Here is a 26916-nt window from a genome sequence, read left to right as displayed (position 1 = left end):
GGCCTTAACTGCACCCCAAAATAAGGATGAAAGAAAGGAAAGCTTGAAAATGTAAATATTACTTGACAGTGGAAAAATATAGCAAAGATCTGAAACACTTGCCAGGGCTTTTTTATTAGCAGCTACCAGAACGAATAATACAAGGCCAAAACCCCAACATACACATTTCTGCAGCATCCAGATGTATTCCAGCTGGATTTACTGGTTGAGAGCTGGACAATTATCAGGCCTTGAAAAATCATAAAAATGTTACTAGACCTGTAGGTCGAGTAGCTTGAATAACCTACTCGACCTAACTGTAATGTACTTGACCCAGAAATGGGTCTCAAATTGTGTGATCCTAGGAAAATATTGTATTTTACAGTCGCCTTTTTCTTCATTCTCACATATGAGTGCACCTTCAAATATGTAAATTCAGCATTTCGGCTGTAAAAAATAAATAAAAATCCTCTTCTTTTTTTTTTGTGTGGATTAAATACACTAAACATGTGCTCCATGTATAATACATCTAGCCCACATATAGGGTACACATGATTCATGCATGGCTTGCCTCTTGGTTTACTAATAGCTTTCCCATCAGGGCAGGAGTGTTTCTCAGTTTATGTTTAAACACTCACTTTTAATAAATATACTACTAAAGTATGATGTGGTAGCACAATGTAATTTACAGACAGTACATTTCCAAGTAATGTCCAAAAACCTTCCCATTAACTTGCAGCTTTACTGATAAAACTATATAGTGTATTAACAATAATGTGTGCAAATTGGATTTTAGAAAATATTTATAATTTGCACATCACCAAGTAAAGTCTTCTGACTTTGTAATCCAATTGACTAACATATTTTGTTCATCACACAGCTGTAGAAGAAATGGACTTTCACAGCTATTGAAATATATTTTTAAATGTTTGTAAAGTTGACTTAGTTATATAAATGTTGTGTGTTAGGAAAAACCTGATACCAAAAGGCTTTCATTTCACATAGGTCAGACAGTTCACCTTACAAAATGCTGGAACTCTGCAGTCACAAGGAAAAGTATTTGCATTGCAAGAAGACAAACTGACTTTTGATCTCTGTCTCTGAACACAGAGCAAATGTGACAAGAATAAGATTTAAAGGCATCCTAATTGATAATTCAGTTTCTGACTGAACAGAACACCTGTTCTTTGTCGACTTGCCTGAATGGTTGAGTGGAATCTAAAAAAAAAAAAAAACTCAACCTCCTAAAATAAAACTTGCCATAGCAAGTGGTTGAGTAGATTTTTCGAGCCCTGCCAATACTCAGGGTGATGTTTATTCATGTCTCAAAGGCAAACCAATTGGAGATCATCATTATTGTATGCCACCTCAGAACTTTGCTTCAGTACACAATAGGCTGAGGCCATAGTACAGCTACTGACAGGGAGGATACCTTCAGCTAAGATGTGTCTGGACTGTTGGTATACTCTTGAATCCTGACTGCAGAAGAAAGGCACTGGAGACTGGCAGGTAATCTCTAAAATGGATATCTGAGGCTCTAAATCAAGAAAGATTATACTAGAACAAATATAAATATCATGGTTATCTGTGGTAAACAACACAGAATTTGAGTAGTGGTAGAAGGATAAATTGACAGAATACAAGTGGAACTACGACTAGTAATTTTTCAGTGACCTGGGTTTGTACAGGAAGTAAAACCCAGAACACTAGTCTGCTTGCTCAGTTCAAAGAGTGGTCCATTATGGTGGTCATCAGGCTGTGCAGTGTTTCAACAATGCTGCTTCCTGTTATTGTTTTGTGTGTGCATATGCTTCTGTCATGCTCACAAGGTGTAAAGGCAGTAGCACTCTGTTTACAGTGTCCGGGTGATGCTCAGCAGCCAACCTAATCTGCTGTTTGGCTAGATCTCTTATTGGCTCTAAGAAGGCCTGTAGGTGTACAATGAACTGTGCTTGCCACACTTACAAAACAGTTTTAATGTAGATGAAGAAGGTGGCGGATGCCAGAGAGTGCTTGCACATCTGCAAAGCGTATGTCAATAGTGAAATCCGAGCAAAGTTATAAAATTTAAACATTATGGTGTTGGGTGCCAGGCTAGCCCTAACACCTGCCACCACAGGTGTCGGAGGGCCACTGAAGAGTGGGTGGTTGCCCAAATATTGAAAGAAGAGTGGCCAGGGCACACCAATAGCATGAATCCTGATCCTGATAATGTTCAAGAATAAATAGAAAGTTCGTTCTTGAAAGATGATGTGTAGATATTTATTATAACTGCAGGTAGAAAGTAGAAATCTCAATCAAAAGACTGCGTTGTACAAAATGACCATGTGTCCAGAGCAGCCAGATGGTGATAAATGGTCAAAGTTACAATAGGATGTTCGAATGTAACAAGTCCATACAGCAAAACAGCCAACACGTGTTTCGTCTTCAAGACTTTGTCAAGGCTTCAGATGTATATAAAACATTATATGTAAACACGAAAGGTACATAGATCAAGCTGCTGGTAGTCATGAGTCTTTGGGAGAAATCAAATAGTACAGGCAAATGATGGCCAAAACCCCGACGCGCATGGCACGGGTTTATTCGCTCCACAAATACTTGAGGCTTATCATGGCCATCATTTGCCTGTACTATTTGATTTCTCCCAAGAACTCATGACTACCAGCAGCTTGATCTATGTACCTTTCGTGTTTACATATAATGTTTTATATACATCTGAAGCCTTGCCAAAGTCTTGAAGACGAAACACGTGTTGGCTGTTTTGCTATATGGACTTATTGTTACATTCGAACATCCTATTGTAACTTTGACCATTTAACACCATCTGGCTGCTCTGGACACATGGTCATTTTGTACAACGCAGTCTTTTGATTGAGATTTCTACCTTCACTTATAATAAATATCTACACATCATCTTCCAAGAACGAACTTTCTATTTATTCTTGAACATTATCAGGATCAGGATTCATGCTATTGGTGTGCCCTGGCCACTCTTCTTTCAAAACAGTTTTAATATTTGCCCACTTCTATGTGTTATCATACTGCATTGCAGCTATACACTTTTCAAAGCAGCTCACGCAGCCTTCTTGGCAAAAGCCCAGCATGATATACCTTGGTTGGGAGGTGGCGGTTCCACAGTGGCCTGTGGGCCGTATGTTGGACAAATATGCTCTAGAATGTGTGCCAATGAGTGTGAGTAAGTGTTGAAAAGGAGTGGCGAGCATGAGAAGCCATATAGACAACACAGGCCGGTCTTTGTACTGAGGCTTCTGTTCAGCTTTATATTTACTGGTTTCTGTTGAAAGAAGAAACAAATACATTGTGAAGCTATGCCAGATCACCTACCCCTTCGTTGATTCTTCAAAGGGATCTTGTTGTCTGCAATATTATATGGTGTAGTGAGATTAAATAGATTTTTTTTTTTCTCCCAAAAAAGTTTAGCATTGTTGTGCTAAGTTAGTTAAAGACTGTTCATATGGGTCACAGGAAGACCTACATCCAAAGCAGTAATCCATTCTGGACATAATCATGGCTTGAATTATAGTCTTGTTTTGGTCCAAAGGCCGTAAACGCTGAATCTTGCACAGTAACTGTAGAAAATAAAACGTTTTTTATTGAGAGTCTGAAAATGTAACTTGCTATTGAAAATCACTGCAAGACTTTTAACCTGATCAACAGGAAAAGCCGGTTTTCCTATCTCATCAGGCCAGCATCCAAAAGCCAATAAGGAGACTGAACCATCAAGAATCAACTCCTCTGTTTTATCTTCTTTAAATGTTTGAGAATTTGCCGACATCAATAAGACAAACTCAGGATGTTGGCAAGGCGATATCTAAATTACCCAGGTCAAGACCAAGCATACATGGGGGGCTCTTTAACCTTATTTCTGCACCTCAAAATACATCTGTATTAAACTTAGTTTTTAAGGTCCTATTGTGGAAGAATCATTTGGCATAGTGAGTAGAAAGTGCTGGATTGCTTTTAGCCATTAACACTTTATACTTTATAATACCTTATTTTTAATTATCTGATGTCTTTGGATTGGGCTGTCCTGCCCAGAATAATTGTAAAACACCAGAACTTTTGGGGGAGCCATTAGCCAAAGAGGAACTGGTGGGAGCGATAATGGGCATGCGTAAGGGCCAGAGGCTATGAAGTGAACCTATGCCATAAGTTCTTGAGTATGCTCTCAAACTTCTCCGAAGTCTTTGCAGAGGCACAAAATAGTACAAAATTTGCCACTCTGAGGGTAGCCACAATCACAGTGGTTCCAAGATCAGTCTGTTAGAGGGTCTAGACGGAATGCGTATGACCTTTTCAAACAGTTTAATGAAGGTGGTGGACATCTTGATTCATTGCGGCCTAGCAGTGCTGAATATTCAAGAAAACATTCACTACAGCAGGGGGTGATCATATGCTATGGGTTTTCAAGAAGATGGGATTTGGCATTGATTTTGTTGGCTTGCTACAATTATTGTGCAGAGAGCCAGTGGCAAGGTGGAAGACGGGGTTGGTAATATCAAAGGGCTGGTTGTTTGTGCGGGGACAATACTAAGTTGCTGTCTCTCTTCTCTGTTTACCTTGAATGCAGACAAAGGGTAACACTATTGGGTTTGGGGGGGATCACAATAAAATTGGCTGCGCAGGTAGTGTCTGTGGACCTATATGACTCACTAACATACTTTCGTGGGCCAGAGCACTTTGTGACTGTGTTGGTGCAGGAATCGGTGCGATTTGGAGAAGTACTCCGTTTACACACCAGCAGAGGTAAGAGGGCGCTGATGCTGGGGAGGGGACTTATTAAGATATTACATGACAAATACCCAAAAGTGAGGATACAAAAGAAAGTAGAGAGTTTCATATATCTGAAAACACAATTGGCACACACTGTGGGTAAACACTATGTATACAACATTGCCAGAGTAGTGGCAGGTTTGAAAGGGCTAGTGCAGTTCAGAAACACTCTGCCACTCTGTTATGGGGCAGGTATGGCTTACAGCAGTGGTCTTTCTGCTGAGATGCTTCTCTGCAATTCTGATCTTGATGTGTGCACTGCTGGTGAAGGACATTCTGTGAGTTAGGTTCATTGTAGATCTTTCTCACATGGTCAGGGAGGTACAGTAGGATCAGATTGAAGACTCTGCAGGGGAGCTGGGGAAGAGAGAGCGACTGTGTTTTCCAGACCTAGAAATATATTAAATAGCTGCACAGCTTTAACATGTGGTTGCAGACAGTACCAGCTCCATGCCCTTTCATATTTAGGCAGGTGAAAAAACATGAGAAGGAACAATAAGGTAGGTTATCAGGGATCCACTGACATTGAAAACTACATTGGTCTATCATTCAAGCATATCTACAAGAATATTGCAGTGGCTATAGAGAAAACAACAGAGGTCCTTTACTACAGTGGTAAATTCCTCGCATTTGCTGAAGCATAGGAAATCTTTGGTGTGAGATCTGGGCAATTCTTAATAAGCTAAGCTAGCGCAGGCAGTGAAGGAGATTTGGACCGAGTGGTTGTATGCCTCACAGGTGACAGGCGCACTGGCAACCATGTGGGTGTTGTTTTCTAATTTGTAGGGTACTGGGGGCTGACAAGCGTGGTGGCCTTCGAAGTCAGAACCCAAAGGGAGACAAACTGCCCTGATTGATTCACAGATAAAGAGTAGGAGTTAGCATGTTCACAAGTTAAGAAGATCTCAAGCTGTGCCAGGGTAAGTTACATGCACAGATCCAACGTGCCCCCAGTAAAACTGGGACAGAGTCGTGCAAGTAGATCTGCATGCCTGGGTTGACGAGCAGGAGAGGCAAACTCCCATATGGTATGGGCCTACGAAGTAGTTCAAAGATTTTGGGTAGAACAGGTGGTATATCCACACTTAAGAACAAACTGTGCCTCCTGGGGGAGGCCCCAAAACCAAAGGGGGAAAACGTAAATAAATATGTTTGGGGCATCGCTTCTTGACTAAAACAGAACATTTAAAAAAACTTTTTTTTTTTATTAAACAGATACTGAGAAAGAAGGGGGAGCCGGCACGGTTGATGATGTGACAAAACAGTTGGAGAAGCAGGCCCTGGAGGATAAGGAAAAAGAGGACGACGATGAAGGCAAGTGCTGAGTAAATGTTTTGGTGAAAACCAAGAGATACCTGCTGTACAACATGTGGGTATATTTTTTAAAAAACTTTTATTTATTGGAGATTAACAGTGGACATCCAATACAACAACAACAACATGACTGCACCTAGGGTACAAAGAGATCGGAAGACACAATTCCCTAGTGTATAGGATGTAGCCAGGGAGTAGCGGGGAGGGAGGAATAAAAGGGAAGATGAAACCTGCTACTCAGCAGAGATAATATCCAACTTATGCAGTGGTGTCCATCGCCGCAGCGGCTTTTCAGGCAACATTCTCGATTGATACCCCACTCTATTGGAAGGGCATGTCGTTGGGGCTCAACACAAAGAAGGCTGCTCAAGGCTGTTGTCTGCTTATTCAAGACTCCAGTGTTTGTCGGCTGCATCTTCTGTATGTTCCTGTGCTCTCAGGAATTTGACCTAAGGGGCCCATATGTCTTTGGGGCGAGATCGGTTAAGCATCCGCTGAACATCTTGGAGCCACTTTTCCTTATTAGATGCCAGCCACCTACCCTAATGTATCGTTGCCCTAATCTTGGGTGAGCAGCAGCAAAATTCTAAGCGACCTGCACACTTCCCGGGGAATCTGACAGACCAGCAGCGCAACATGAGGTGTGCACTTGGGGGAATGAGCCTTGATCTGTGCAGTATCAGCAAAGACTCCCGTCCTGAAGCACTAGATGCCGGGACAGTTTCATGCTGGGAGTAAAAGGTTTGTGCATGGCGCAGTACATTGCGCGCACTGTGTGTCAGCCGCCAAGCTCATCCTGTGCATCCGCGCTGGTGTGCGATACACTCTATGTAAGAATTTGAATTGGAATAAACGCAGTCTGTCGTTTGGGGGAAAAGGCCTTGGACTAGAACCAGCAGTATAACCGTGGCTCATTGTTAATAGCGATATTCAGGTCAGTGGACCATGTTTGATGGCCTGAAGGCGTTTCGAAGCAGCGCAGACACCTGCATACCATCATTGAGGCGTGTGATCATCCTGCACAGGGACGGGTTAGTGAGTATCTGTTCTAAGATAGTGAATCTCGGAGGGGCCTCCGGAAAGTATCCTGAGTGGCTCGCAGGGCCGCTCGGAGCTGATAAGTCAGGGTGTCCAAGAGCGAAGTGGCTGAATCTTGGAATACCTGCTAGGGGTTACCAAAGATCCCCTTTGGGTATATAGTGCCAAAGGAAGTCAGCTGCTTTCAATGAAGCCATCCGTGAGCATCAGGCCCATAGCCATAGTTATGAAGAGGTGGCCCACAATCTGAACCTACGGGGCAAATAGATGATCAGGCCGCACCCTTTGTGCCATCTCATTCCACGCCCAAACAGTGCAGGCTACCATGTTCGTTTAGTTCCGCACCGATCTTGGGTGGGAGGAGGAGGACATACAGAGTTGTCTGCATTGGGCACAGGGCAGCGTGATCATGCTCTGGTGCAGTGTGCAATGGAAACTGTGTAGGGTGCCCAGGTAATGTACAAACTGTACCTTTGCACTGAAGAAATATAGATCCATATCAGGTGCTCCCAATTCACCTGGTCGAAGGGAATCGTCAATATCTCCAATGCCACTCATGGTGTCCTGCCTGCCCATACCAGTGTTTTAAGGTGGAACCGGCGTCTCTACGGAAATACACTGGGAGGGGATTTGGCAACTTGATAAATAAGAACAAGAATTTGGGAAGCACCACCATCTTGGCCCCCGCCAGTTTCTCTGTGAGAGACAGTGGGAGGTTCATTCATGTAGCATCTCTGTCCTCGAGCCATGTTATCAATCTGCCATGGTTCGCCCTCCAAAGGTTGTCGAGATTCCGGCTAAGCCAAATCCCCAGGTATCGGATCCTGTGCCCACTGCAGGGGAAAGTCAGAGGAAAAGTACTGCGTTGCAGCCGTTGGGGGAAACAAAATGGATTTAGCCCAAGTGATGGTGATGCCCGCAAAGGATCGAGTGAAGTCCCTGATAAGCGGATTTAGATTAACCTGAGGTCCCTAACAAACAGGGTAACATCATCTGTATACATTGAAACTAGGATCCTTCGGGTGATGAATGCAAGCCTGCGGTGGGAATGGTGCTGTCTCCGTTCAGTTGCTAGGGGCTCCATGGCAATCATGGATAATATGGGTGATGGGGCCTTCCTGCTGGATGTTCTGAGATATCGTGAAGGAAGTTGTTATCGCACCATTGATCCTCAGGCAAGCGATGGGCCAGGAATAAAGAAGTCACATCAATCATAAGAACGTATCCCCAATCCCATGACGCACCAATAGCTGGAACAGATGAGGCCATTCAAGCGAATCATATGCCTTAGTAGCATCTGTAGGAGAACAAAGAAAGTGCGCAGGTTGTGGGCGAGGCACAAAGCTGTAGTGATTGGGACGCACAGTGCTTGGCAGCAAGGGAGGAGACACAAGGCAGTCAGCTTGGCCAGTATTTTATTAGCTGTATTTATCATAGAGAGGCCTATAAGAGTTGCAGCTCTGGGGATCTTTATCAGGTTTCAAAATAGTGAGAAGAAGGCTTCTCAAAGGTAAGAGGGAGGAGTCCACTCGATATGGACTCCTCACACATGTTCAGGAGATGGGGACAAGAAGGTTGCTATACTCCTTAAAAAAAAAAAAAAAAACACAGCAGTGAAGTCATGTACGTCTGTGGCTTTATGCCCAGGTAGACTCTCAATGACCTGGAAAATCTCGCCAATAGAAAGGGTCCGTTAAGGAATAGACTGTGACCTCCTTCTAGACAAAGCAATTGCAGAGTCCAGATTAGATTAAAAAGATCGGGGGGGGGGGGCAGATGCTTTGAGGACGTGTACAGATCAGTGTAAATGGAATCTACTTGGGTATGTGCAATCTGTTGGTAGTCTGAGTTCAACGATCTAGTCACTCGCCTAGAGCTTGAGCAATAATCCAGCAAGTGTCTTGTCTGCTCTGTCTCCCTTGCTATATCGCTGGGCACAAGCTTCCCTCCCCAAATAATGCGTTTCTCGGAGTGCTGCTTCCTCATACTCTGTAAGTTTACTACAAATGGGACCCCATGGTAGCCGTGGTTGCAGGAATCGAAGTATTGGAGTTCCAGAGTGCAGATTTCCATCTCTAGTCATGTCATCTTCCCCCGCAATGCCATAAACACGCCCTCGGGATTACCACCTTGGAAGTCTCCCATAATGTGGACGGAGAGGAGATAGACTGCAAGTTGTGTTAAAAATAATCTATAATGGCCGTCCTTATGTCACTTCGGAACGCCCGATCACATAGCACACCCGTGGGTAACCGCCAAGATAGTGTGCACGAAATGTACTGGGGGGGGGGAGCAAAGTCTACCAGGGTATGGTCGGACAGTGCACTTGAGAGGTCCAGGAGACCACATCTCTAGTGACCAGCCAATAGTCAGTTCTATTGTGTGGAGATGCTGTGCGCATGCACTATGTTTTGTGTGTGTAGTGGAAGCACCAAATATCAATGAGGTTATTATCTGTCATAAGCTGATGCGCGGCAGCGTGTGGGTATTGTGAGTCGGTTGACCTGTTCGCGCATGCATCCGAGACCATGTTAAAATCTCCCGGCCCAAAGACTCGGCCAGTTGAGGGTCTCAGCAGAAAAAAGGGGTCATCGGTGTTGGGGGCCATAAACTGATATCGGTATCAAGGAATGCTCCTGTAATGGATCAGCTAGTATAACATACGGACCCTCCTTATTGTAAAGAATCTGGCACGTGTGCCATCGGAGGCCTTTACAGAGCAACACTGAAACTCCCCTTGAATAGTTAGAGTAACAGGCCACATGTTGTTCTGCTATCCACCTCACCCTCAAGCATGTCAGGGTCTGCTCCGTCAGAAGCAGCTCCTGCTGCAGGCAGATGTCACTGTGTAAGTATGCGAGTACATGTTGCACTTTGTGCCTATCACTCAGTCCTCTAATGTTCCAAGTCAGACATTTAGACTGCATCTTTGGTTAAGAAAGAAGTTGTAAGTGGCAATAATCAGTCAGTTGTGATCGATTGCGGAAAAAAGGAACACTGTGCTTTTTCGCTCTGAAGGGGGAGAACAAACCTAAATCACATATTATAAACATTGTCCCAACTAAAGACCCACCTCTCACTTTGGCCCCATAATTAGGTCAAATATCACCCCACCACCACCCAAAACTCCATATACAAACAAGAGAATCATGAGGTGAAACATCCCGGGGGGGGCAGGGGGGTGTCCATGAGACCCAACAATCTCCCTCCCAGCAAGTTGTAAGCTGGGTGGCTGGAGAGAGATGATCATGGGGGCAGAGTCAAGACCACAAGCATTGCCCGCCAGCACCCAGGCGGGGGCCAAACCATTGGGATGTAAGTCAGGGGCAGCCCACTGGCTCTCGTTCCAGGAAAGAGTAGGTGGGAGAGTCCTCTTTATCCAGCACCCTGGCATCTCATAGACCTCAGTCAATCAAACGTTTATAGAGCGTGGCACATCAGCCGTGAGGGTCTGTAGATGCTGGAATGATCATTCGAACATCCAGGTCTTTAGTTGTTTCCTGATTTGCTGGAGTGATGCTCCGGACCTGAGGTGCAGGGGGGAGGTTGTTCCAAGCTTCGGCTGCCAGGTGTGAGAAGGACCATCCTCCACTGTTGGCTCAACAGATCTGCGGGGTGTCTGTAAGGGAGAGGGAAGCTGATCGGAGGTGTCTGGTCAGTTGATTGAAGGTCAGGCGTTTGCTGATGTAGGTTGGTCCTTCACTGTGGTGGGCCTTGTAGGTGGGAGTCAGCATCCTGAACTGGCATTTCTTCTCAATCGGGAGCCTTTGTTCTTTGACATTTGCCTTTTGCATTCAGAAATGGTGAGTGGTACATGCAACATTGCTCATCGTCTCAGAACTTGACTGGGCTAACAGGCTATAGCATAGCACTCCACTCTCTATTATTAGGCTATAAAGAATGACAAATTTCCTAGTACTCGTGAAGGAACTTTTCAATTATATTAAGGACACAGAGGGGAGGATTATTCTATTCTTACTTCCTTTATTCGTACTCCAGCAGACTTCAACTTCTATAAAAATTACCTTACCCAGAAACACCCAGGAAAGGAACTACAAAACCACATCAGCCAATCAATAGTCCCCCTTGGCCTTATAACAAGCTTTGCAGTCTGTCACATCCTCTTTTCTTTCTGTGACACGCCTACATCTCTTTGGTTTTCTTAACCATCTTTAGTGGCATCTGATCCTGGAATACAAACATAATGTGTAAGAAACTATATCCTGAAACAAAATATGAATCAAACGGCTATAGCCATTGCTGAGGCTATAAGTACATAATTAATACGACTTTAGGAATACAAAACCTCATAACAATAAGAAGGAAAAAACATGTTATATTTAAGCTTTACAATGAAACAAAGATCTCCCTTTACCTAGGAAAAGACTCCAGGGAGGGTCGAGTTCTCAGGGACGAAGGGAGGGAATAATCCTTGCCTTCATGTCCTTAACAGAACTAAAACTTTCCTTTATGAGTGCTAGGAAGTTTTGCATTCTATGTCCGGACCAGAGGCGAGGATTATTCTTGTTCTAAGCGTGTCCACTACCAAATTCAAGACTTATTTGAAGTAAAACGGCTTGAACATGGAGTCTAAGGACCAGTCCCCTGCTTTAAGGATATCTTGCAAGTACACACCACGTGTAAACGCTTTTGAGGCCATTGCTCCCCTGACAGAGTGGAAGCCAAACTGTGGCATGTTGATTCCAGCCTCCTGCATGATCCATTTGATCCAGCATGCAGTTGTAGGAGTGGACCCCTCCTTAAAAGGTTTCCATGGGGAGATCAATAACTGTCTCTCCCCAGGAGGGCAAAACTCCTCTGTGATAGTCTTATGCCCTTTCAAACAGCGAATTACACAAAACTTCGGAGACCATCAAAAGCTGGATAGGAAATCAGTCTGGAGTTTGTTTTCGTCCTCTGTGAGATCTGGAACGTAATCCCTTCAGGGGTGAAGGCTCTGACATCAGAAACTCAGCGACAGTAAATGAGGCATAAAAGCATGGCCAGCTTCCCAGAACTTTGTTTAAGAGTACGATAGTCATTTCTGGGCCAGGACTGAAAAAGCCGCAGGATTTGGTTTACAGTCCCTAGTGTGGAATAGCGAGGTTCCAGAGGGAGAGCCAGTCTCATCCCTGTCATGAATGGGTGTTCACCCACCTGATAATCCTGAAACGGAACATGACCTGCTTTGATCACTGACCTGAAGGTGTTGACTGTTTGGTAGGCCAGACCCATGGAGGCCAGAAAGGTCAGAAGATGCAAGATTAGGACAAAGTCAGACCCCAAGGGATCACAGCTCCTTTGTACACACCAACAAACCCATCTTGACCATGCACATCTATAACATTTGGTAGTACTTCTTGTCCAGACTACGGCCAGCATTCTTTCAGCCTCTTCTGAAAGTCTAGGGACTTTCAGCGTTGCCTGTAATCCTCCACGGCATGAGGGGTTGCTGACCTGGGAGAATTAACGGGTGAGGATTGCCGAATAGATCCCAAAGCAGATCCAGTGTGTGGGGTAGTCACATTGGAAAATCCCAAGAAAGTTCCAGAAGAACTAGAAACCAAACTTGCAACCTCAAACCGTGTTATGAGGACTATCCGAGCTCGCTGGCGCCTCACTTGAGTGGATAGTCTCATGATCATCACAAATGGCAGGAAGGCAAATCCCTGCTCCCCTGCCCAGTCCTGTGTAAAAAGTCCATTGCTGCCACTTGAGGATCTTGTCTCCAGCTGAAATACTGATCCACCTGGTAATCCAGATACAATGCAAACAGATCCACAGTGAAAGGACCCCATCAGGTGTCGATCAGACAGAAAATCTGAGGGTCGAACTGCCACAGACTCATATTGGACCATTCTCTCTAATATCTGTCTGCTACCTCGTTGGAAATCTCTGGGAGATATTCTGCTGTGACCAAGATGCTGTTGGAAAGGCAGAATGTCCAAAACAGCTTGATTAGGTCTGCTGGCATTTTTTGATTTTGGGCCTCAAAATGGTTGATATACCGGACCACCAATATATTGTTCATCTTCAGGAGATTCTCCTGCTGCTTGGTCCAGCACTGGAGTGCAAAGGAACCCGCCAATAATTCTGGGCAATTGATGTGGAGTTGCTGCCCTTACACGTACTACCTTCCTCCGGTGAAGGAGTCCCCACATCACACCCCCCCCCAGTTCCCCACGACTTGCTGGCATTGCACTGTATCACTATATCTGGGTCAGACCTGAAAATGGCCCTGCCATTTCAGGCCTCCATGTCGGATAGCCACCAATGCATCTCTTCCCTGGCATCCTCCATCAATGGAACCTGTTCCACATACTGCACGCCCCTGCGCAGATGAAACCCCTTGAGCCATTGAAGTGCTCTGTAATAAAATGGACCTGGGAAAATAGCCTGAATGGAGGATGAGAGCAGAGCTACCACCCAGGACACTTGCCGTAGAGATGTTGATGGATGGTACAGAGTGCGCTTTAATTCCCGCCGGATTTTTGCCAACATGTAGGCGGCAAGACTGAGCATTTTCTGTGTGGAAATTATGTCAAAGCCCAAAAAGGTCATCTGCTTGGACAGCGGTAGAAGGGATTTCATGCGGTTGATCACAAATTGCAATTGGTCATTTAAAGGGACAGGACATTGGTCCCATCCAAGTAAATGAAACCTAGCTCCCAGAGATACTCTATAGCTGGCTTCAATACCTTTGTCAAACACCAAGGGGTGGACGAGAGTCCATACAGGAGAGCCTGTAACTCGAAAACCTGACCGTGCTAGCAAAATTGTAAAAACCTGCAGTGGCCCATGAAAATATGAACTGAAAGGTATGCACATCATCCAGTCTTCTGATTGCATTAAATCTTGTAAGAGGGGGAATTCCCTCCATATTGAAGTGCCGGTAAACCAAACCACCCATTGAACTCCTGGAGATTGATCACCAGATGCTCCCCTGTCTTGCTTCTCCACCAAGAAAATATTGCTCATGAAACCCTGCGGGTGGAGAGGCACTGGCGAAATGGCTTCTTTGTGGAAGAGGTCCTGAACCTGAAGATCTATTAGTGTGCATTGGACATCTGAGAAACACAGCGGACGGGGACATTGACATTGTGTTGGGGAGACATGGAAGTCTGTGGAAACCCTGCACCGCCTGCAAAACCCATGCATTGAAAGTCAGCTTATCCCAAATTTGGGAGAACAAAGCCAAACGACTTCCCACTTGCGTTTGGGAGGCAGAGACTACACTCACCTGATTGATTGCCTTGAAAGTGTCCTCTGTAGGAACCTCTGCCTCAACCTAGAGTTCCTCTTCTGGATGTGAAGAATTCCCTGAGCGATGCTGGTATTTCCACTGGTTCCTGCGGTAGCCTTGCCCTTTGGCAGGGTTTTGCATTTAGAAGCGGCAAGTCAAGCGCACCCTGGCACAACTGACCATGAAAAAAAAATTGAGGGGTACAAATCTTTTTTTTTTTTTAATTATTTTTTTATTATTTATTGAGGCTTTAGCCTTGTCCAGGGAGGTAAATGTAGCAAGTAACTTCCCCAAATATTTTCTGAAGGGGTCTCCGAACAAACCTCCCTGGACCACCGCACCTGCCTCAGTGAAAGCCAAGTCCCCCAGTTTGGGGTCTACCTTAATCCGAAGGGAGTGGCACCTCTCGTTAGACAATGCACAGTTCGCGTTTCCCCAAAAATTAGCACGTTGAGCCCACCCCGAAAGTGTCATTGGGGAAACTGGGGGTACCAGAGATTTTAGCCTCCTCTGCTAGATCGAGGATTTTTGTTGGAGACCCCAAGATGTCTAATAATTTGTCCTGGCAAGGTTCCCAGGACCAATCTATACCTTTCTGGGGGCCGGAATATATTTGGCCAGGAACGTGGCCATGAATGGGTGAATATCTGGGGTGAAAGCCACCTCATTTGCAAGGAAAGGTTGTGGACACTCTGCCGTAAGGCAGGCACGGTCCTCCTTTTCTAAGAGCTTATGTATGCGGTCCCCCTACGTATTTAGCCACCTTGGCGGACGGGCCCTTTCTGCCGACCTGCAATGCATGAGATCTTCTGGGTCTAACATATCGGACTGCTCCTCGAGGGCACTCTTGGACGTAGAAGGCGGGGCAGGGGAAGGGCACCATGCTCTTGAGGGACCCGCCTCATTGGTAGAATCTCCTAAGGAATAATCCTCCTTGCCGTCTGGGGTGGGGATGGGAAATCGGGTCACTTGGTGTGGAGTCAGGGGGTGCCCGTGTGGTCTCTGCCATGCCAGGTGGGGGTGGTTGGGATAGAAGAACTTTCTTCAGGCGTTCAGTGGCACTGATATCTGTAGGCCCTTCTGCCTTAGGTTTGGCATGGTTGCGGGGGGTGAGAGGCAGCTGTGGCAGGTGCAACGGTGGAGACACCGTGCTGTGGAGTGTCCATTGAGAGGTCGAGAGGCACAGGGCAGGCAAAAGCAATTTGAGCAGCCACCGTTCCAAAGGCGCAATGGCAGAAGCCACAGCCTGGTGGATCGAGGCGTCTACAGCCTCTCAAAACTCCTCAGACAGAGGAAGTACATAGAGGGTTTCTTCTTTCACATATTCCGTCGCCATGAGGGCAAAGATAAACCGGTATTAAAGCACTGAGTGCAAGAGGTCCGGCAAAGTACCTGAAGCTGTGCACTTAGAGGTTCTGACATACGGCACCTTAACCACAGCTTGGTTCTTTATTTGATAAATTGCCGCTCCCTACCTGCACACAAGTTAAATATAAATCTCCTATTGAGTGATTTGTCACAGGCCGCCCTCTTACGGAGACTTGGCTCCATGAGGGTTCAGGTCCGGATATTGCCCTAGCTCTACCTAAAGGGTATGTTATTTCAAGGCTTAATAGAGCGACGAGTAAGGGAGGGGGGATTGCAGTTATTTTTAAAGAGGATTTTCTTTTTAGCCATTATCCACTGGAATTATTAGGGTGTGAAGGTATGTGCTTTTCTTTAGCTTTTAATTCTACCTTTACATTTACAGGAGTTCTATTGTATCGGCCACCAGGGCCCTATGAAGACTTCCTCACTGCTCTTCCTGACCAAGTTGCAGAATTAATTTGCATGAAACCTAATTTAACAGTGCGAGGAGATTTTAACATCCAGGTAGACAACTTAGAGCACACTGCAGCTAAACGTCTGCTGAGCGATTTGGAAGCGCTAGGACTAAAACAACTAATTAGAGGTCCGACACAGGAGAGAGGACACACTATTGATTTGGTCTTTAGCAATCTTCCCTCGCTGAGTGCTCTGTCCCTTCCCCGTTAGCATGGTCCGATCACTTTTTAATTACACTAAAAATGAAGTTTCCCCAGGGATCTGGCCTTCAACAGCCTATTTGTAGGAGGTCAAGGAAATTGCACAATCTTAGTTCGGAAGAGTGGGTTAAACTTTTAATGAATAATAAAAAAAGATTTTGTGAGGGATAACCAAATGGACACCAATCTTTTTAATGACTGGATTACCAGTTGCCTTGACACCCTGCTCCCTTATAAGGATTTCTCTGGGCATAGGAGAAGGGATAAAACTTTGTGGTTTCCCCACATTTGACCACTATGAAGAGGAATTGTAGGCGTCTAGAGAGGAAATGGAGGAAATCCTTAAAACAGGAAGACAGGTAAGAGTATAGACAAGCAATTAGGCATTACCATGGAGACATAAGGCTAGCTCAAGCCACCTATTATGGAGATAAGATTAAACAGGCTTCGGGATCCCCAAAATAAATCTTTCGGGTGTTGAAGGAGATGCTTGACTCTCCTACTTGTCCTGAAGCAACGGTAGCATCAGTGGAACATAGTAACAACTTGGCCACATTCTTCTTACAGAAGATTGAGGATATTTATAAGAATTTCCCAGAGGAAGAGGTGACCATGTCTGATCAGACCAGTGAGAGTAGGGATGGCTCTGCCAGTTTACAGTGTTTTGCACCTATCTCGGAAGAAAGCACAGCTTTGCTTCTGAGCAAACTGAAATCTGGTTCTCCTCTAGATCCTGCTCCCCCTCACATACTAACTCTTGGAGCACCTGCCACAACATCTGTTATAACAGGGCTTTTGAATAGCTCCTTACAAAGTGGCAGTGTCCCTGATCTATGGAAGCATGAGGTGGTTAAGCCCCTGCTAAAAAAAAAAACGAACCTAGATGGGGCCGAATTCAAGAACTATAGGCCGATATCACTTCTTCCAACTATGGCAAAAATAATTGACAAACATGTCAATACGCAAATTTCCAGCTTTCTTGAAGATAATAGCCTGCATCCCACGCAAATGGGCTTTAGACCAGCCCATAGCACTGAATCGGCCATGATAGCTGTTACAGAAGAAGTTAGAAAACGGATGGATCAGGGTCTGGTAACAGCTATCATAATGCTGGATTTAAGTGCTGCATTTGATACGGTTAATTGTGGTCTTTTGATCCAAAGAATGGAAAAAGCTGGAATTAAAGGCCAGGCACTTAAATTGATGAGATCTTTTCTCCAAAATAGATCCTTTCAGGTCTTAGATCGTTCTTTTTTATCAGAACAGTTTAGCGCTCATTGTGAGGTACCCCAGGGCTCATCGCTGAGTCCTACTCTTTAATATTTATATGGCTCCCCTAGCAGATTTAGTGGAACCTTTTGGTTTGTCCCTGATATCCTATGCCGACGACACGCAGTTGGTGGTACCCTTTTCTTCGGTCAAGGCTGCAGACAGTTCGGCTTTGCCAGCTTGCTTACAAGCTGTCTCGAGTTGGATGACCGATAGTAGACTCCAACTCAACAAAGAAAAGACAGATATAATGTTCCTAGGAAAGCTTCCCAACCAGACGAAGAATATCCTGCCGGCTTTACAGCTGGAACATCTTCCTCCTCCAAAGGATCATATTAAAGCCCTAGGAATTTGGTTAGATTCCAAACTAACACTAGAGTACCAAGCTAGGATGCTCTCCGCCTCCTGTTTTGGATTATTGAGGTTACTTCAAAAGGTTATTGGTTTGCTTCCTCCCATGGCCAGAAGACTTACAGTACAGGCCCTTATTTTATCTAGGCTGGACTATGGAAATAGTCTTTTTCTTGGTTCACCGGAATATGTGATCAAGAAATTGCAAACAGTACAAAATGCGGCTGCTCGGTTACTGTTTAACATGCCAAAGTATACATCGGCCAAGCAAGTTCTGACCACCTTGCATTGGCTACCAGTAGGGAAAATAATTAATTTTAAATCTGTGTGTTTTTCATAGAGTTCAATATAGTAGAGGCCCACATCAATTGAAAACTTTAGTTTCTTTTTATGCCCCTACAAGAGCTCTAAGATCTTCTTCCAAAGCCTTAGTTGTGCTCCCCAAAGTAAAAAAAGCTAGATGGGGTGGCAGATCGCTGAAATATCAGGTAGCCAAATTGTGGAATTCGCTTCCCCTCAACATCCGGTTGATTAGGCAGGAAATGGAATTTCGGAAGGCCATTAAAACCTGGCTTTTTCCAATTCTAATTTAGTATTTAATTCCAACTATTATTTTTGACCAGTATTTTCCTGCTTGTTATGAGGTCAGTGTCCTTCTTAGCGCTACGAACCTTCCGGGTAGTTTGGCACTATATAAAATACAATAACATAACATAAGATAACATAAAGCACATGTTCTAGCTGGCAATTCAAGTAGTATAAACTTGTTGGGCAGCAGAGCGACGGGACGTGCGAGTACAGCATACCTGAAGTACCAAGTTTTAGCAATGGAAGACATTAGCTGAAATTCTTGAGTGCGTTAACCAACATGCAATAGGATTCACCCCAGGACCCAGAAAAAATGCCCAATTGAATGACAGAGGGCAGCTGATCTAAATTGGGCCTGTGCACAGCCCCTATATGGCAAGGTAACACGTTTGCATGCAGCTTTTGTTTTGAAAACACAGATACAGACCAGTTCACCTCATGGACGTCATGCCGGCCGCACGCACAGCAGTGAAGGAATACAGACCCCAAAGGGTGTACTGGCTTCCAGGCATCCCGGGGAAAGAGAAACTGGCAAGGCTCTGTGGTGATGAGGGCACAGACAGGAATGTCTGGAATGCACACGTCACCTGCAGGGTAACGAGAGGTGCATAGCACGTCTCCCAGCAGCCGGCACCCTCTTGTAGGCTTAGGCCTACACCGCACTCAGACTGTCCCTGGAAAAAGCAATCTTGCTGTGAAAGGAGCTCTGAGATGTGTTCCTGGGGCAGCGGTCTGCAAAGGAAAATAATCACACACACAATTATATAGAAATCCTGCAAATACATCCATAATTAAGGGGGGAAGCAGTTAACTGGATGCTGGAGAAGGAAAGAAAGAAAGGATGGTGCAGACTGAGAGGATCGTTATAAGACCAAGGACGACTGTTGATTGGCTGATGTTTTGTGGTTCTATATATATATATATATATATATATATATATATATATATATATATCTATCTGCTGGAGTATGAATAAAGGAAGAAAGAATGGAATAATGCTCGTCTGAGGTCCTTACATAGAATTGAAACCTCAGCAAGGCTACTTCTAAATGTAAATATACAAACCTATAGTTCTATGGCTATGAAAGCTCTACACTGGCTGCCAGCGACAAGAAGATACTCTTTCAAAGTACTGCAAAGATCAGAGCCGCTGAGAATCATTTGGGGTGCAGAGGATGATAAAGGCCTGAACACTCAAAATGTGATCCAGCAAATAATTCATGCATTCTCTCTTCCTGCCCACAGAAAGCAGAATCCTTTTTAACAACCATTAGTATCAAGGAGATTCACACCCCACTAGAAACTCAACACCCTGACATATTTCTCAAACACATAGGTGTGTGATCAGTGCAAACCCCATGGATTGTCTACTCCTCAAAATCTCAACAAACATACCTAAGAAGCCACTATCGATAAATACCCAATACACCATTAAAAAACAGTGATGTTTATTATCTGTGTGGGAGAAAGAAGACGGTGTAGACGCCATTGAGGGTCTCATGGTGCAGTGTTAAAACAGAACAATGTGTATCACTTGCCCACAGGTAATTGCCTTTCTTGATACTCTTTCTACTTCCTTAGTTTGCTTCCTACCTCAACTTTGAAAAAAATCCTGCAGGAAAATAACCTGATTCATAGCTAGGGATTACTCTTTCCCCTGCCTTTCTATTACACTCCATCCTTTGCATGCCTTGGTGTCTGAGTTTACCATGTGTAAGGAAATGGCTCCCTGTTGCAGTTACCCCCCACGTTTTGCCTGATACTGATGCTGACTTGACTGAGAAGCGTGCTGGGACCCTGCTAACCAGGCCCCAGCACCATTGTTCTTTCACCTAAAATGTACCATTGTTTCCACAATTGGCACACAGATAAGTCCCTTGTAAAAGGTACCAGTGGTACCAAGGGCCCTGTGACCAGGGAAGGTCCCTAAGGGCTGCAGCATATGTTGTGCTACCCTAAGGGACCCCTCACCTAACACATGCACACTGCCATTGCAGATTGTGTGTGTTGATGGGGAGAAAAAGGCAAAGTCGACATGGCATCCCCCTCAGGATGCCATGCACACACAATACTGCCTGTGGCATAGGTAAGTCACCCCTCTAGCAGGCCTTACAGCCCTAAGGCAGGGTGCACTATACCACAGGTGAGGGCAGAGCTGCATGAGCAGTCTGCCCCTACAGTGTCTAAGTCTATTCTTAGACATTGTAAGTACAGTTGTGGCCGTATTAAGTATATGGTCTGGGAGTTTGTCAAAATGTACTCCGCAGCTCCATAATGGCTACACTAAATACTGGTAAGTTTGGTATCAAACTTCTTAGAATAATAAACACACACTGATGCCAGTGTTGGATTTATAAAAAAATGCACACAGAAGGCATCTTAGAGATGCCCCCTGTATTTTACCCAATTGTTCAGTGCAGGACTGGCTGGTCTAGGCCAGCCTGCTGCTGAGAGAAGAGTTTCTGACCCCCTGTGGTGAGGGCCTTTGTGCTCTCGGAGGACAGAAACAAAAGCCTGCCCTGGGTGGAGGTGATTCACACCTCCCCCTGCAGGAGCTGCAACACGTAGCAGTGAGCCTCAAAGGCTCAGGCTTTGTGTTACAATGCCCCAGGGCACTCCAGCTAGTGGAGATGCCCGCCCCCTGGACACAGCCCCCACTTTTGGTGGCAAGTCCAGGGGTGTAAGGAAATGCCTCCTTGGCATGGTTGCCCCCTGACTTTTTGCCTTTGCTGATGCTATGTTTACAATTGAAAGTGTGCTGAGGCCTGCTAACCAGGCCCCAGCACCAGTGTTCTTTCCCTAACCTGTACTTTTGTATCCACAATTGGCAGACCCTGGCATCCAGATAAGTCCCTTGTAACTGGTACTTCTAGTACCAAGGGCCCTGATGCCAAGGAAGGTCTCTAAGGGCTGCAGCATGTCTTATGCCACCCTGGAGACCTCTCACTCAGCACAGACACACTGCTTACCAGCTTGTGTGTGCTAGTGAGGACAAAACGAGTAAGTCGACATGGCACTCCCCTCAGGGTGCCATGCCAGCCTCTCACTGCCTATGCAGTATAGGTAAGACACCCCTCTAGCAGGCCTTACAGCCCTAAGGCAGGGTGCACTATACCATAGGTGAGGGTACCAGTGCATGAGCATGGTACCCCTACAGTGTCTAAACAAAACCTTAGACATTGTAAGTGCAGGGTAGCCATAAGAGTATATGGTCTGGGAGTCTGTCAAACACGAACTCCACAGCACCATAATGGCTACACTGAAAACTGGGAAGTTTGGTATCAAACTTCTCAGCACAATAAATGCACACTGATGCCAGTGTACATTTTATTGTAAAATACACCACAGAGGGCACCTTAGAGGTGCCCCCTGAAACTTAACCGACTATCTGTGTAGGCTGACTAGTTCTAGCAGCCTGCCACAAACCGAGACATGTTGCTGGCCCCATGGGGAGAGTGCCTTTGTCACTCTGAGGCCAGTAACAAAGCCTGCACTGGGTGGAGATGCTAACACCTCTCCCAGGCAGGAATTGTCACACCTGGCGGTGAGCCTCAAAGGCTCACCTCCTTTGTGCCAACCCAGCAGGACACTCCAGCTAGTGGAGTTGCCCGCCCCCTCCGGCCAGGCCCCACTTTTGGCGGCAAGGCCGGAGAAAATAATGAGAATAACAAGGAGGAGTCACTGGCCAGTCAGGACAGCCCCTAAGGTGTCCTGAGCTGAGGTGACTCTAACTTTTAGAAATCCTCCATCTTGCAGATGGAGGATTCCCCCAATAGGGTTAGGATTGTGACCCCCTCCCCTTGGGAGGAGGCACAAAGAGGGTGTACCCACCCTCAGGGCTAGTAGCCATTGGCTACTAACCCCCCAGACCTAAACACGCCCTTAAATTTAGTATTTAAGGGCTACCCTGAACCCTAGAAAATTAGATTCCTGCAACAAGAAGAAGGACTGCCCAGCTGAAAACCCCTGCAGCGGAAGACCAGAAGACGACAACTGCCTTGGCTCCAGAAACTCACCGGCCTGTCTCCTGCCTTCCAAAGATCCTGCTCCAGCGACGCCTTCCGAAGGGACCAGCGACCTCGACATCCTCTGAGGACTGCCCCTGCTTCGAAAAGACAAGAAACTCCCGAGGACAGCGGACCTGCTCCAAGAAAAGCTGCAACTTTGTTTCCAGCAGCTTTAAAGAACCCTGCAAGCTCCCCGCAAGAAGCGTGAGACTTGCAACACTGCACCCGGCGACCCCGACTCGGCTGGTGGAGATCCGACACCTCAGGAGGGACCCCAGGACTACTCTGATACTGTGAGTACCAAAACCTGTCCCCCCTGAGCCCCCACAGCGCCGCCTGCAGAGGGAATCCCGAGGCTTCCCCTGACCGCGACTCTTTGAACCTAAAGTCCCGACGCCTGGGAGAGACCCTGCACCCGCAGCCCCCAGGACCTGAAGGACCGGACTTTCACTGGAGAAGTGACCCCCAGGAGTCCCTCTCCCTTGCCCAAGTGGAGGTTTCCCCGAGGAATCTCCCCCTTGCCTGCCTGCAGCGCTGAAGAGATCCCGAGATCTCTCATAGACTAACATTGCGAACCCGACGCCTGTTCCTACACTGCACCCGGCCGCCCCCGCGCTGCTGAGGGTGAAATTTCTGTGTGGACTTGTGTCCCCCCCGGTGCCCTACAAAACCCCCCTGGTCTGCCCTCCGAAGACGCGGGTACTTACCTGCAAGCAGACCGGAACCGGGGCACCCCCCTTCTCTCCATTCTAGCCTATGTGTTTTGGGCACCACTTTGAACTCTGCACCTGACCGGCCCTGAGCTGCTGGTGTGGCGACTTTGGGGTTGCTCTGAACCCCCAACGGTGGGCTACCTTGGACCAAGAACTGAACCCTGTAAGTGGCTTACTTACCTGGTAAAACTAACAAATACTTACCTCCCCTAGGAACTGTGAAAATTGCACTAAGTGTCCACTTTTAAAACAGCTATTTGTGAATAACTTGAAAAGTATACATGCAATTTTGATGATTTGAAGTTCCTAAAGTACTTACCTGCAATACCTTTCAAACAAGATATTACATGTTAAATTTGAACCTGTGGTTCTTAAAATAAACTAAGAAAAGATATTTTTCTATATAAAAACCTATTGGCTGGATTTGTCTCTGAGTGTGTGTACCTCATTTATTGTCTATGTGTATGTACAACAAATGCTTAACACTACTCCTTGGATAAGCCTACTGCTCGACCACACTACCACAAAATAGAGCATTAGTATTATCTCTTTTTACCACTATTTTACCTCTAAGGGGAACCCTTGGACTCTGTGCATGCTATTCCTTACTTTGAAATAGCACATACAGAGCCAACTTCCTACATTGGTGGATCAGCGGTGGGGTACAAGACTTTGCATTTGCTGGACTACTCAGCCAATACCTGATCACACGACAAATTCCAAAATTGTCATTAGAAATTGATTTTTGCAATTTGAAAAGTTTTCTAAATTCTTAAAAGACCTGCTAGGGCCTTGTGTTAGATCCTGTTTAGCATTTCTTTTAGAGTTTAAAAGTTTGTAAAAGTTTGAATTAGATTCTAGAACCAGTTTTAGTTTCTTAAAAAGTATTCCAACTTTTAGAAGCATAATGTCTAGCACAGATGTGAATGTGGTGGAACTCGACACCACACCTTACCTCCATCTACAGATGAGAGAGCTAAGGTCACTCTGTAAACTAAAGAAAATAGCAATGGGCCCCAAACCTACCAAAGTACAGCTCCAGGAGCTTTTGGCAGAGTTTGAAAAGGCCAACCCCTCTGAGGATGGCAACTCAGAGGATGAAGATAGTGACTTGGAGGGAAATTCCCCCCCTCCAGTCCTACTTAGGGAGAGCAGGGCTTCTCAAGCCCTGACTCCACAAATAATAGTCAGAGATGCTGGTTCCCTCACAGGAGGGACCAACAACTCTGAAATCACTGAGGATAACTCCAGTGAAGAGGACATCCAGTTAGCCAGGATGGCCAAAAGATTGGCTTTGGAAAGACAGATCCTAGCCATAGAGAGGGAAAGACAAGAGATGGGCCTAGGACCCATCAATGGTGGCAGCAACATAAATAGGGTCAGAGATTCTCCTGACATGTTGAAAATCCCCAAAGGGATTGTAACTAAATATGAAGATGGTGATGACATCACCAAATGGTTCACAGCTTTTGAGAGGGCTTGTGTAACCAGAAAAGTGAACAGATCTCACTGGGGTGCTCTCCTTTGGGAAATGTTCACAGGAAAGTGTAGGGATAGACTCCTCACACTCTCTGGACAAGATGCAGAATCTTATGACCTCATGAAGGGTACCCTGATTGAGGGCTTTGGATTCTCCACTGAGGAGTACAGGATTAGGTTCAGGGGGGCTCAAAAATCCTCGAGCCAGACCTGGGTTGACTTTGTTGACTACTCAGTGAAAACACTAGATGGTTGGATTCAAGGCAGTGGTGTAAGTAATTATGATGGGCTGTACAATTTATTTGTGAAAGAACACCTGTTAAGTAATTGTTTCAATGATAAACTGCATCAGCATCTGGTAGACCTAGGACCAATTTCTCCCCAAGAATTGGGAAAGAAGGCGGACCATTGGGTCAAGACAAGGGTGTCCAAGACTTCAACAGGGGGTGACCAAAAGAAAGGGGTCACAAAGACTCCCCAGCAGAAGGGTGATGAGACAACCAAAACTAAAAATAGTAAAGAGTCTTCTACAGGCCCCCAAAAACCTGCACAGGAGGGTGGGCCCAGAGCCTCTTCACAAAACAATGGGTACAAGGGTAAAAACTTTGATCCCAAAAAGGCCTGGTGTCATAGCTGTAAACAGCATGGACACCAAACTGGAGACAAGGCCTGTCCCAAGAAAGGTTCCACTCCAAACTCCCATCCAGGTAACACTGGTATGGCTAGTCTCCAAGTGGGATCAACAGTGTGCCCAGAGCAAATCAGGGTCCACACTGAAGCTACTCTAGTTTCTGAGGGTGGGGTGGATTTAGCCACACTAGCTGTCTGGCCGCCTAACATGCAAAAATACAGACAGCAACTCTTAATTAATGGGACTAGAATAGAGGGCCTGAGGGATACAGGTGCCAGTGTCACCATGGTGACAGAGAAACTGGTTTCCCCTGGCCAATACCTGACTGGAAAAACTTACACAGTCACCAACGCTGACAATCAGAGAAAAGTACATCCCATGGCAATGGTTACTTTAGAATGGGGAGGGGTCAATGGCCTGAAACAGGTGGTGGTCTCCTCAAATATCCCAGTGGACTGTCTGCTTGGAAATGACCTGGAGTCCTCAGCATGGGCTGAGGTAGAGCTAAAAACCCATGCAGCAATGCTGGGTATCCCTGAACTGGTGTGTGTGAAAACAAGAGCACAGTGCAAGGCACAGGGTGAAAAAGTAGAGCTGGAGTCTGGAAAAATGGCCCAGCCTACCAAGAGAACAGGAAAGTCAGTTGGGAAACCAACTGCAACACAGCAAAAGAAAGGGAACCTCTCTTCTCAGGAAGAAGTTCTGCCCTCTGAGGGAACTGAGCCTTTGGAGCTTGAACCTTATCAGGTTGAGCTCTTAGGCCCAGGGGGACCCTCAAGGGAAGAGCTGTGTAAGGGACAAGAAACCTGTCCCTCTCTTGAAGGCCTTAGGCAGCAAGCTGCTGAAGAGTCCAAAGGCAAGAAAAATGGAACACATAGGGTCTATTGGGAAGATGGGCTCCTGTACACTGAGGCCAGAGACCCCAAACCTGGTGCCACTAGGAGAGTGGTAGTGCCTCAGCTGTTCAGAGAGTTCATCCTAACATTGGCCCATGACATTCCCCTTGCTGGACATTTGGGACAAACCAAGACGTGGGAGAGGTTAGTCAACCACTTCTACTGGCCCAATATGTCCAACATGGTTAAGGAGTTTTGCCTCTCCTGCCCCACCTGTCAAGCCAGTGGTAAGACAGGTGGGCATCCAAAGGCCCCCCTCATTCCACTTCCAGTGGTGGGGGTGCCCTTTGAAAGAGTGGGTGTGGACATAGTTGGTCCACTGGAACCTCCCACAGCCTCAGGAAATATGTATATCCTGGTAGTAGTGGATCATGCTACCAGGTATCCTGAAGCTATTCCCCTTAGGTCGACTACTGCCCCTGCAGTAGCCAAGGCCCTCATTGGTATCTTTACCAGAGTGGGTTTCCCTAAGGAGGTGGTGTCTGACAGAGGTACCAACTTCATGTCAGCATACCTAAAGCACATGTGGAATGAGTGTGGAGTGACTTATAAATTCACTACACCTTACCATCCACAAACTAATGGCTTAG

At 45.9% G+C, this 26916-nt stretch overlaps 1 protein-coding gene across 1 annotated transcript in view; it reads left to right on the top strand.

Moving 5' to 3' along the window:
* METAP2 (methionyl aminopeptidase 2) overlaps positions 1-26916 on the top strand; it is a 124113-nt gene that overhangs the window by 2993 nt on the left and 94204 nt on the right. Inside the window, exon 2 of the mRNA XM_069229096.1 lies at positions 5989-6087. Coding sequence (XP_069085197.1) covers positions 5989-6087 — 99 coding nt within the window. The remainder of the gene's footprint in view (positions 1-5988; positions 6088-26916) is intronic.

This window comes from Pleurodeles waltl, chromosome 4_1 (assembly GCF_031143425.1).
Source record: "Pleurodeles waltl isolate 20211129_DDA chromosome 4_1, aPleWal1.hap1.20221129, whole genome shotgun sequence".
Classification (NCBI taxonomy): Eukaryota; Metazoa; Chordata; class Amphibia; order Caudata; family Salamandridae; genus Pleurodeles; species Pleurodeles waltl.
This window is presented reverse-complemented; position numbering and strand designations above follow the sequence as displayed.